General features: G+C 44.9%; 1 protein-coding gene across 1 annotated transcript in view; it reads left to right on the forward strand.

The window, feature by feature from the left end:
- Positions 1-12,619, forward strand: part of wwox (WW domain containing oxidoreductase) — a 142,461-nt gene that overhangs the window by 28,382 nt on the left and 101,460 nt on the right. The window contains exons 6-7 of the mRNA XM_065957381.1: positions 6,419-6,507; positions 12,127-12,312. Of these exons, the coding sequence (XP_065813453.1) occupies positions 6,419-6,507; positions 12,127-12,312 (275 nt within the window). The remainder of the gene's footprint in view (positions 1-6,418; positions 6,508-12,126; positions 12,313-12,619) is intronic.

Genomic DNA, 12,619 nt, shown 5'->3' on the forward strand with positions numbered 1-12,619 from the left:
CAGGAAAGAGAAAAAAAACCTGTAGATGATCCAGCTTTCATTAGGAGGGAAAAACCAGAAAGAAGAAATCAATTTAATACAGACTTAACTGGAGGAAATTGCATATTCTGCCCTGTATGTGCTGAACAGGCACTTTCTCTTCCTCACCAGAGACCCTGCCTCCCTATTAATTGCAGCTTGTGTGCGTGTCAGTGGGTGAGTGGATGTGTGTGTGCGTGCACGTTTGTTTGTGTGTGTGTGTGTGTGTGTGGTGTGTGTGTGTGTGTGTGTGTGTGTGTGTGTGTGTGTGTGTGTGTGTGTGTGTGTGTGTGTGTGTGTGTGTGTGTGTGTGTGTGTGTGTGTGTGTGTGTGTGTGTGTGTGTGTGTGTGTGTGTGTGTTTGTGTTTTCTAATGTGTGCGCATTCATTTATGTGTGAGGCGTGCTTCCTGAGTGTGTGTTCTGTCTGCGTGTGGAGGTCAACTCTCAGACCTGTGGTAGAGCACACAGCCAGGTGTTCCCGCCTCTGTGTGTGTGTGTGTGTGTGTGTGTGTGTGTGTGTGTGTGTGTGTGTGTGTGTGTGTATCTATATTTCTTTGTTATTGTACAGCGCATACATAAGCTCAGGCGCATGTGACTCATCCAGGTGGAGGAGGAAATTGGTTGGTATTTATGAACAAACGTCATAATTGTGACAGGATGATGTACGAGCAGCACCTTCCATCCCATCCCCCCCTCCCCCCCTCCCCCTCCTTCCCTTTTCTCTTTTCACTTTTCACTAAAAATATACATCTCTGATAAAATACACACTTAAAAGCTGATGACCAATTTAGTGTATGGTGTGTTGCAGACAAGGTCACAGAGATGTGAGTTGGTCTGTGGTCCTCCCTCCGAGGCCCGTTCTAATCTACAGAGGGGCTCAAAGTCATTTCTCTAATTGCTTTTATAAGGTGCCCTTTTCACATGGTGTCTTCTCATGCTCGTTCACTTTCACCGTCATTACAACACCTTTACCTCTCGCGCCTTACCTTTTGCGATTTAAAAACACACACATGTCGTGTTATACTGCAGCTTCATCGTCAGTTGTGTTTAAAGGAGGAGACACAGAAACTCCTCAAATGAAAGTAACCCCGCCCTCTTCTGTCTTCTCTCCATACCACTTAAACACAGAACTTCATTTCTGTTCTGATCAACTTTAAAAGATACAAAATATAATCAACTTGATAGTTACAGGAGGAGGAGGAGGAGGAGGGGGAAGGGGGAAGGGTGGGAGGGGAGGAGGAAGAGGGGAGGAGGAGGAGGGGAGGAGGAGGAGGAGGATGGGAGGAGGAAGAGGGGAGAAGGAGGAGGAAGAGGAGGAGGGTTGAGGAGAAAGAGGAGGGTGGAGGAGGAGGAGGAGGGGAAGAGGAGGAGGAAGGGGAAGGGTGGGAGGGGAGGAGGAGGAAGGGGAGGAGGAGGAGGAGGAGGAGGGGGAGGGGGAAGGGGAAGGTGGGAGGGGGAGGAGGAAGAGGGGAGGAGGAGGAGGAAGAGGAGGAGGGTTGAGGAGAAAGAGGAGGGTGGAGGAGGAGGAGGAGGGGAAGAGGAGGGGGAAGGGGAAGGGTGGGAGGGGAGGAGGAAGAAGAGGGGAGGAGGAGGAGGGGGGAGGAGGAAGAGGAGGAGGAGGAGGAGGGGGGAGGGGGAAGGGGAAGGTGGGAGGGGAGGAGGAAGAAGAGGGGAGGAGGAGGAGGGGAGGAGGAGGAAGGGGAGGAGGAGGAGGAGGGGGAGGGGAAGGGGAAGGTGGGAGGGGAGGAGGAAGAAGAGGGGAGGAGGAGGAGGGGGGAGGAGGAAGAGGAGGAGGAAGAGGAGGAGGAGGAGGGTTGAGGAGGAAGAGGAGGAGGGGAAGAGGAAGAGGAGGAGGGTTGAGAAGGAAGAGGAGGAGGGTTGAGGAGGAAGAGGAGGAGGAGGAGGGTTGAGGAGGTGCTAGTAGCAGCTGATGGCATGGTGCCCTGCAGGGTCTGCAGGGTAAGTGCTGTGTATATATATGGACGGTACTTTTTGATTTCTTAAGTGTTGTCTCTGCTTTGTTGATCTTTAAGGGGAGTGAGGGGGAAAAGATGAAAACAGGGGTTAAAGTGTGAGTGGGAAAAGGAGGGGGGGGGGGGGGGGGGTGAGATTGAGTCTAGTGCATTAAGACAGTGTATTATTTGGCGGTTCACTTGCTTGCGTCCATTAGGGGTGGCTGCTATGCTATTTAAAGGGGTCAGCGGTTTGTGTGTGTGTGTGTGTGTGTGTGTGTGTGTGTGTGTGTGTGTGTGTGGTGTGTGTGTGTGTGTGTGTGTGTGTGTTGTGTGTGTGTGTGTGTGTGTGTGTGTGTGTGTGTGTGTGTGTGTGTGTGTGTGTGTGTGTGTGTGTGTGTGTGTGTTTTTAAGAGTTAGTAGAGTGGTCTTATTGAACAGGATGGGGGCTCCCCGGCTCTAATACCTCTTCATTTTATTGGATTGGATGGCCCCCTGTTATAATTGTATTACAGCTCCTTCTCTCTCCCCCCCCCCCCCCCCCCTCTGACGCCAGCTTTCTCATCAGCAGTGGCGACACGTCATTCCCCCAACACGTGGAGAATACTGGGATTGTAAAAACTTTCTGCAGAGGCCGATTCCTCCTCCTTCAGTCACATCGGCAAAGAAGAAGTTTAGGGTTAGGGTTTTTTCTCTCCCCCCCTTGTGAAGTCCCAAATGTCAGTGTCTGTCCTATGTTGTCCACTCTCCTCAATTTTTATTTTGTTCTCTCCTGGTTGATTTTAAACTAATTTTCCTGCATTGCATTGAACTGCCTCTTATTCCTGTTAATGCCCCCCATGCATTTTTACTCTGTTGATCTTTGTTCTGTTGTCGTGTTTCTGTATTTGCTCTGTCTGTCACATCACTTTGTTAACATTTGTTTTTAAAGGCTTTATATGTGATTTTTTTGATCCAGCAGATGTCGCCCTTGAGCACCAGCATGAAACCAAAACAACTGGCGCTGCATTGTTGTGTTAGCATGCTAATGCTAGTGATCTTTATTATGCTGGTATCTTCACACTGCATGTAAATTTACCTGAAATGAGCGTGATCTAGAAACACAGTTAAGCAGTGAGTACAGTATGTTATTCTTCTTTTCTCTAGTCCCTCAATTAAACAACTTTTATACACGAGGGGAGGAGTCAGCCGGCTGTCCAGGCGATGTAAACAAAAGTGAAGATAGGACTCTGAAAACTCTGAAAACATCACAGACAGTGGGACTCGGGTGTTACACCCATTGTAGACAGTCCATGACTCACAGAGTTATTTTCAGAGGATAAACTTGATTTATACATTTAAGTGTGAAAAATCACATATAAAGACTTAAAGGTGCTATAATATATATATATATTATATATATATATATATATATATATATATATAAAGCTATTATTATTATTTTTTTATTATTATTGGGTTGAAGGCTGAAGGGCGGTGGAGAGGTGACTCCAGGATCAGAAGCATCTGATGCTCCATGCTAATGTCATGCTGACCTTGGATAAGCAGTCATGAGAGTGAATAACAAAATGTTGCAGAAATGTTTACATCTCAAGCTTATTTACATTTTCAGTTTCAGTCCCAATTAGCCCCTTTTTTCATTTAGCCGGAAGCGATAGGTTGTGTGTAGCTGGGGGGCACAGTAAAGCTCTGTCACCCCCCCCCCCCCCCCCCCCCCCCCCGAGCCGAGCTCAGTGGCGTTGCACACTCAGCGATTACTCCAGAGTTAACCAGAGAGAGGCTTCGCTGCCTCTCACTTTTTTCCTTCGCCCTTGAAGAGACCAGGAGTTGTCAGGGTCCTCATAAAAAACCCTGAACGATTGCGTCCGCGCATTCTTCCTCTCCTTTTTCCACCCTTTTCTTTTTTCTCTCCCCTCTTCTCCTTCCAAAACCTGGCCATCTGTCTAATTGTTCACCTCCATCGCTTTAATGCTTTTTACATGCTTTTTCCCCCCTCTTTCCAGGCAATAAACTTTATTTTCTTCGCAAGACTTCAATCTGCAGGGTGGGGGGGGAGGGGAGGTAGGCGGGCGGGCGGGCGGGCAGGACGGCTGCTCACCTTCTCCCTGCTGGATTTGCTCCAGTGACCCCCCCCTTCTATCCTCCCTCTGGTCTCCCCTTCCTCCCCACCCCCCCCCCCGTCTCTGGAGAAGGGGATATGTGTTCATCAAGCTGACACCTGCTCTCATCTTCTCTGCTGGTCATACACACTTGGAGGCTCACCCTGTTGACGAGGCCCTTTTTAACTAACCTGTTAATTACCACACGGCTTCCTGCTCTGACCTTGTTTGGAAGTAATGTGTCATTTGTCTCGCTGTTGGATTCAATTCTCCCATTTCAGAAAAAAAAACGACTTCTTAAAGCGTTAAAGTTCTCTTCATCGTATTGCTCATCTTTTTTTACTTCTGTGCGTGTAAACTGTGTTTTAAGTGAACGGGAGTGTGAACCATTTACATACAAGTCATTAAATGAGACAGTTGTCTCCTCTCACCTGTGATTACTGCTGTGTGCAGATCATATAAGCAGATACCCTATAATCATATCTATAATAGCCATAATCAGCCCTTTAATGCTTTGTAATAGCATCCATATAATGGTATAGAGTAGCATCGAGAGAATAATTCAGGCATAGATAATGGCCTGATAGCGTGCTTTTACCCTTGAGTCACAACATTGAATTTGTTGTGTGTGGATGTGGATGTGTGTGTGTGTGTGTGTATAAATACGCCCCGGGGCAGTTAAGGTGTCTGTAAAATGCCTGAAGAATCACATTTCCATCGGAAGGCGCTCTTAACCCTTTCTTGTTGTCTTTGTGCTCGCTGCTCCATGGAGCATCCTGCATGCTGTGACTGTCATGTACACTTGGCTCCACAGAGACAGACGCTCCCGTATGACAATCACAGACTGGAGATCAGATCAGTGGAAAAAAGGTTGACAGGGTGGCGGTGGCGGTGGCGGTGCACGGGGAGCGTAACGCTGAACAACGCTCTTCCGGGGTTGTAATGTGAGCTGACAGCGTTCCTCAGGGAGAGCAGGAGAGGGGAGCGGGTAGCATCGGGAATACCTGGTGCTGCTGAAACCAAGAGCCTGGCAGGAGGGAGTCCTGGGAGCAATACCTCACTCCTTCTCCCTTTACAGCATGAGGGATGAGTCTAATGGAGCGTTAGCTTGAACGAAACATGCGCTCCGCCTTGGTTCACGCTGCACGCGCTCGTACAGCAAGGTCCAGAGTGAGCTCATCTAGGGAGATTGAACCAGTTTTTTTTTTCTGTTGAGATTCCTCTCCAAATAAAATTGGGGAGAGAGTTTAAATGTCTTTAACAGAGACAGAATAAAAACACCTGGTCTCTGCCCCGCAGCAAGAAAAGCTACAGTGTGATGGGGAGGATGATGAATATTAAGCCTGTCTTCCTCAGTGTGCAAATGCAGCTATGCATTCACTTCTTAAGTCATTTATCTTTCCCCTTCTCCTCTGCTATCCTCACCCTGTCTCCCAACATATGGCGGTAGAGCCACACATACGCATACACTTCAACACGATGGCAAAAAAATCACTGAAAAAGCTACTGGAGTTCTCACAAAGTCTGAAGGACTGTGACGCTTTCACACAACTTCAACCAGCACAAACTTTTATATCGATCATTTACAGTCTTAAAGGCTTTATATGCAATTTTTTGATCCAGCAGATGTCGCCCTTGAGCACCAGCATGAAACCAAAACAACTCGCGCTGCATTGTTGTGTTAGCATGCTAATGCTAGCGATCTTTATTATGCTGGTATCTTCACACTGCATGTAAATTTACCTGAAATGAGCGTGATCTAGAAACACAGTTAAGCAGTGAGTACAGTATGTTATTCTTCTTTTCTCTAGTCCCTCAATTAAACAACTTTTATACACGAGGGGAGGAGTCAGCCGGCCGTCCCGGCGATGTAAACAAAGTGAAGATAGGACTCTGAAAACTCTGAAAACATCACAGACAGTGGGACTCGGGTGTTACACCCATTGTAGACAGTCATGACTCACAGAGTTATTTTCAGAGGAGATACTTGATTTATATTATATTTAAGTGTGAAAAATCACATATATTATATATATAGAGTATATATTATGTTTTGGTTTGTCAGTTTGCAGATGGAGAAACGATTCAATATATGAAAAAAGAATAAAGGAAAAGCAATCAAACAGTGACCCTGTCCTTAAATGAACTGCTATAGATGCCTTTCATCTTTCTAACTTTGCTTTTTTTGTATAAACATTTTTTTAAATAATTTGACACAGGACTTTGTGATAACTCCTTTTTTTCTGAAAGTAATGAAAGTGATGATAATGGCAGTGGTTTAAGAATATCACAGAAATTGTCATTGACCCTGTTACTCTGCTTTTGTGTTTCTTTTTTTTCCTCTCCAGCACAAAGCGAGAGTAGAAGCCATGATGTGCGACCTGGCCTCTCTGCGCAGTGTCAGGGAGTTTGCAGAGTCCTTCAAGGCCAGGACACTGTAAGTATAAAACCAATATATCATTTTAGAACGGTGGACTTCCTCTTCCTTTTGACATCATTTCTAATATTCTTTAAATATCTTTTTAAAAGTAAGAATGATAAAAAAAGAAACAAGTAAAAGCCTTCAGAAATAACCTTTGCATTTGTTTGGACCTAAAAGACAAGTGTTCCTCCAAGCGGGCGGCCCAGGTTCGAATCCAGCCTGTGGCTCTTTTCCCGCATGTCATTCCCTACTCTCTCTCTCTCCCTTAATTTTCAAACCTATCCACCGTCCTGCCTCTCCACTAAAGGCACAGAAAGCCAGAGTAAGAAAACAGAAACCCCATAAAGATATAAATAAGTCAAGAGCAATGAAGAAAAAAACACCACACCCCGAGGATGTCCAAATTGATACTGATGGACACCATATGGACGAGGCTCCAGCAGCGTGTGTGTGTGTGTGTGTGTGTGTGTGTGTGTGTGTGTGTGTGTCCATTTGTCTGACATTGGTCAGAACAGAACAGCGGACTTTATGGGACTTATATTTTGTGGACGGTCAGCTTTTACCGCATGCGTCTTTTGGTCCCGTGTTCGGTCGCACAGTTGCTATTTTTGGGGTCATGTATTCTGTCATCTATACTGCTCATCCACCCCGAGGTCCCTAGGTGGAGAAGAGTGTGTGTGTTACTGTGTGTGTGTGTGTGTGTGTGTGTGTTGGTGTCAGGGGAGCCCCTTGGGGAGAGGCAGGGCAGTCATAGCCCGTAGCAGCCCTGGGGCAGGGTATGGCCATCCAGGACGCGTGTCCTGGGTCACAGCCAGACCTCCTCCTGGTGGCTTTTCTCCCACTCCCTATCTGTCCTATAGTTTCCTCCTATTTCTTCCAAATGACCCCCCCCCCCCCCTCAATCAAGTATGCTCGCCTCTCTTTAACTCTTTTGTCCCCCAGAATTCCTCTCCTTGTTTTGTTTTTTTCTGTTTTGTTTATCCGTCTCATGTTGTCTTTCAGTCTCTCTCTCTCGCTCTCTCGCTACCTAAGTATTTTGGCAAGGTTGTATTTCTTCATTAGCTGTGCTGTTTGAGGTGGGGGGGTGTAGAGGGGGGAGTCCCAGGGGACGTCAGAGTACATTAATTCTCATCAGAAGGCGAACAGAGCAGAGTGGAGGCTGGGAGCTCTGAGCTGTGAATGGCACTGGGCAGCTGTCTGAGTCTACCACCGCTCTATTACTGCACGTATGTCTTCAGGCATAACACACACATATGTGCATACATGTAGGGGAGACACACACACACACAGTTTTGTAAACACACAGAGACAAACAGACACACACTCCTGTACACACACACTGGCACAGTAATGCTCCTGCAGCGTGTCATTGACAGGTGAAATGTAATCAGAGTCTTTTTCTTTTCCTTCTCTCGTTTCTCACTCCCTTGCTTTTAAGTGCTTTAGTCAGTGGCTTTCACGCTGCTTTGTGTTCCATTGACCCCGATTCCGTTTTAATTGCCTGTCCTTTGGAATGAAATTACCTGGATATTGATATTGTTGAATGCTGTGCAATTTCATCGCGGTGTAAGTGATGGAGGATGGCGCTTGACAGAATGCCCGCTGACACAATTTTCTGCTGAACAGTCGGTAATTAACACGTGCAATTTGTTTCCACCTGTAATTTTATTTTTAACTGCATTTATTTTAATTTCAATAATAGTATGTCGAATAGGATGTTAATGTAAAGATACATGGAAAGCCAGGTCATGTTAGTCGTTCATTCTTAGCGTCATGGGGGGGGCCGTGACACTGTCAGATTTGTTTTGGCTTCTCTGCACATTTTTACATTTTTAGCACTTCTGGTTTGTGAGTTTTAATCACAGTTATTATGTAGTTTTATTTAGATGGACGGAGCAACAGCCACCTGAGGGTAAGGCCAAAATATTTGAATCTCCATGTTAATGGCACTGATATGTTTGAAACAATCAGGTTAAAAAACCCCAGATTCTGTCGTTATAGTTATGTTATGATACAGCTGATTTATTTCCAAATGTTCAGAGTGGTTTTATGTGAAAAGAGCGGTTTTAAAGTAATGATCAACAGCTCTGTTGACAGTCAGCTCCTTGACGGGTTCTCAACCTGATTAGTGGAGTAGAGGAAGAAAGGCACAGGAAAATGTAACAAACAATAAAACAAGAGTCATTAAACTTTCCAAAACTTTAAGTGTCCGCTCCAAACCGACACAAGACTCTGGCTGTGTCCGAAATCACTCACATGCCATTTTGTAGTACTGTCCGAATTCTGAGTGAGCATGGTCATACCCTGTATAGTCCACTCGATGTATCCCACAATGCATTTTGAAAAGGAGTGTATGAGCGATGGTCACTATGCGAGCAATATATACCATCATGCATTGCGGTTCAAAAGATTTTTACGAGCTGAGAGTAGCGTTTGACTCGGCTGCTCTCAAACGGACGAGAGGAGCGACCAGCATGAACACAGAAAGTCAATAAAGTTCATATTCAGAGCATTTACTGAAATCTATGATCGGTTTTAATAAAGATTAAAAGATCGTCAACTTTAGTGATGTTAGTTTGTCCTAATGAGAGAAACCAGAGTCTGTGAGCATAACTTATTTAGTTTTGGGTCGAAAATATGTCTCATTATGTAAATATAAGTATTTATTGTTTGTAAATGTTTCATGAAAATACACTCAGTATAATATGAGTTATCACGGAAATTCATGCAGTTATTTACCGTTGTTGTTGATCCTCGGCCGTTGCGCAACAACAATGACGTCACTGTCAGCGGCCGGCGAGTGAGCGAGTAGTGTCCGAAGTGTTTTTTGATTTTGCTGAGTGAGTAGACTGTTCCGAGGAAACGGCAGAAGAGCGTCAGTTCCACCTTCCAGAACCCTCCTGGCCTCAAACTACATCACCAGAAAAACATGTCACTAGGGGATTTTGGCATCACTTTTGTGTATACGAAGGAGATGGAGACGTGTTGTCCATATTTATATACAGTGAATGGTTGAAATATGAATCTCCCCGGGTACTGCACACATATCCACATGTGTGTTGCCAGTTACCAGTTTTCATGTTGCCAATAACGTGCGATGTTAACGACAAGTAGTCCAGCCCAGCTCACACAGGCAATCTCTTCCTGCTGCCCCCATTATCGCGGAGGTCAGGGGTCATCCCCAGGGGGGTTATTTAAAGTAAATATATAAAGCGATGTGTCCCTGTTTGGTAGTTAACACCCTCGTTTGACCAGCGCTGAGATTGCACAGTGCTCACAGTGTTGTGTGAGGTCTTAATGTGGAGAGAGGGACTGTGCTACACGGCGATAGGCCTATTAAAGACATTCATTAGACCTGCGCTTATGAGAGAGGGACTAACTGGTGGGCAGTTGGATTAACAGGCCTTTTACATTACAAGCAGACTCACCAGAGGCCCATCGTGGCGGCGTAGGGGGAAATCGCTCGACTGGCCAGAGCAAAGTTGTTTATTGGAGTTTTTCAACACAAAATGATGTTACACTTTGAGTGACAAACTCAGGTTTTTTTTTTTTTTTTTTTTTGCTTTTTCCTGTTAATGTTAAAAAGAGCCAGTTATTTATGATAATTATTATTATTAATCCTGCGAGGGGAAATTCAGTTTTTACACTCTGTTTAATGAACATGCTACACAAACATGCACAAACAGGATCCTGTGGACATGCACTAATGGAGAGGTGTCAGAGTGGGGGGGCTGCACACAGCGAGGGCTCCACAGCAGTTTTTGGGGTTTGGTGCCTTGCTCAAGGGCACCTCGGCAGTGCTCAGGGAAGTGGACTGGCACCTCTCCAGCTACTAGACCAATATCGGTGACCCTCCGATTCCCAACCCAAGTCCCTACAGACTGAGCTACTGAGCTAAAACCAAATCTTCAGAGGTGTAGCTGTAACTATGATCAGTTAAAAGATTATATTGACACAGAAAGGATAAAAAATAAGGTCATGAGTTCAGACCTTGTGCAGCTCCTGGCCTGTTTTTCCTTGAATATAAAATAGTTCCTGTTCTTCACACTCAGGGAAACAATGAGCCAAAAAACAACCAGCATTAATCTGCTTTTGGAGAAAATTAATAGCAGAAGCTGACATCACTGTTTGTTCCACCTCCATCATGTTGTTTTCATGTCAAAAAAGTGATTTATCTACACATGCCATTAAGTTAGACTAACCTTCCCTTTACTGTTTCCTGGGCAACATTTAAATATCTTCCCTGCTTCTGTGTGCTTTGTTGGTAAAGTGCTGAGGTCGGCGTTCTTCAGGTTGACTTGTGACTAGGTTTGTGCTCTTTAATGAACCTTGTGTGTTCGGAGGCCTGAAGGTTGATCGTACAGTACACTCCTATGTAATAGCATGGGATGGCTCATTATGGCGAGGCATAACAATTCACACATTAATTTTCCAGCATCCAGTTTTTAATTAATCCAGTAGGCAAGTCTTAAACACAGGGTACACAAATTGCCTTCGGCCTCATAATTAATTCTAATGGAAGAAATTAAAAATTGGTGGGGTGTGTTTGGATTGTTCGGCTGTGTTACTGTGGGGTTTCGAGCTCGCTGGAGCGACGCTGTCACCGACAAGGATCTCTCACTGCCCTGACCAATCCCAGCCATCCCAGCAATCCCTGCTCAGGTGCAACGTGAGCAGGGATTGCTGTGTTGCTCTCTCGCCCACCTGAAGTCAAATGCAGTGCATGTCTGTGTTTTTTTCTGTGAGTGTGTGATAGGGTTGCCTCTCTGAGCGGATGTTTTGGTTACTCAGTGTAGTTACACAGAGCTGGTATCAACAGCCATTATTTCTAGCACCCTTGTGTGTTGAAAGGGGGGGGGGGGGGGGTGAGATTACTTTTCAATGTGTTGTTGCTCTTGGATTCAAGCCAGCCGTATTCGATATCTACAGTACCTGTTGAGCCACGGGGGAGCTTCACTGTATCATATCAGCGTCACTGAAGCTGTGTCTGTTCAGACCTCTAAAGTCGACCTCTCTCTGGAATCAGACACCCTGTTTCCTTTGTCTGCCTTCGCTTAGACTAAATCTTCCTTTTTCCATCTCCCATCTGCACAGCTGTCCCGAGAGTCAGCCTCTAGTCGGACAATGATAACCTCAATTATTTAAATTTAAATCGCACCTTTAATGTTTGCACTGACTGTTATATTGTCTGTTTTTTGATGATTTTATTCTTTTTAAACATTGCTATAAAAGTTTGATTCATCTAGGGGGATTCTTTAAATCTTTTATTCAGGTTAATATATATGTATGTGAGGGGGGGGTCGGTTTTGTGGTTAATTTGTAACAAATGTTTCATGTCATGTCTTTGTAACCTGCTACTGGATGCTTTGAATTTCCCTCTGGATCAATAAAGTATCTATCTATCTATCTATCTATCTATCTATCTATCTATCTATCTATCTATCTATCTATCTATCTATCTATCTATCTATCTTCTCAACACATCCTGTTTTCTACTACTTTTCTCTGTCTCTTGTTTCATCTTTTTCAGCCTAGTAAATTAGTTTAACCCCCCCCTTTTTTTTAAAACAGCTGCTCGTTTATTAATTTTAATAAATCAATAGGAATAAAAAGGTTTAATTTCTTCCTTCATAGGCCTCTGCACGTTCTGGTGTGTAACGCAGCCGTGTGCACTCAGCCATGGGCCCTGACAGAGGACGGCCTGGAGTCCACCTTCCAGATCTGTCACCTCGGTCACTTCCTGCTCGTCCAGAGCCTGCAGGACGTGCTGCGTCGCTCGGCTCCTGCCCGTGTTGTCGTGGTGTCATCAGAGTCCCACAGGTACAGGTGGACCCTATTTATAATTATTGGTTTCTTTAATGTTTATGTTTTACATCAGGGGTCGACATGTAGACTGCAAACCCCCTGTCACACACTGAAACAGTTTGAGCCTAGATTGGCCTTCTAAATCATTAAACCTAAAACGGATAAACAAGAGACTGTACTAAACAAAAAGTATACAAGAAGTATGATCAATAAAAACAAGCTTCATACTTGATTTTAAATTAATAATTGCATAATATTGTTTGTAATCTAGTGCAGGGGTTCCAAAACTTTTCAGGTCGTGACCCCCAAAATAAGGGTGACA

Source organism: Labrus bergylta, chromosome 7 (genome assembly GCF_963930695.1).
Source record: "Labrus bergylta chromosome 7, fLabBer1.1, whole genome shotgun sequence".
In the NCBI taxonomy this organism is placed as follows: Eukaryota; Metazoa; Chordata; class Actinopteri; order Labriformes; family Labridae; genus Labrus; species Labrus bergylta.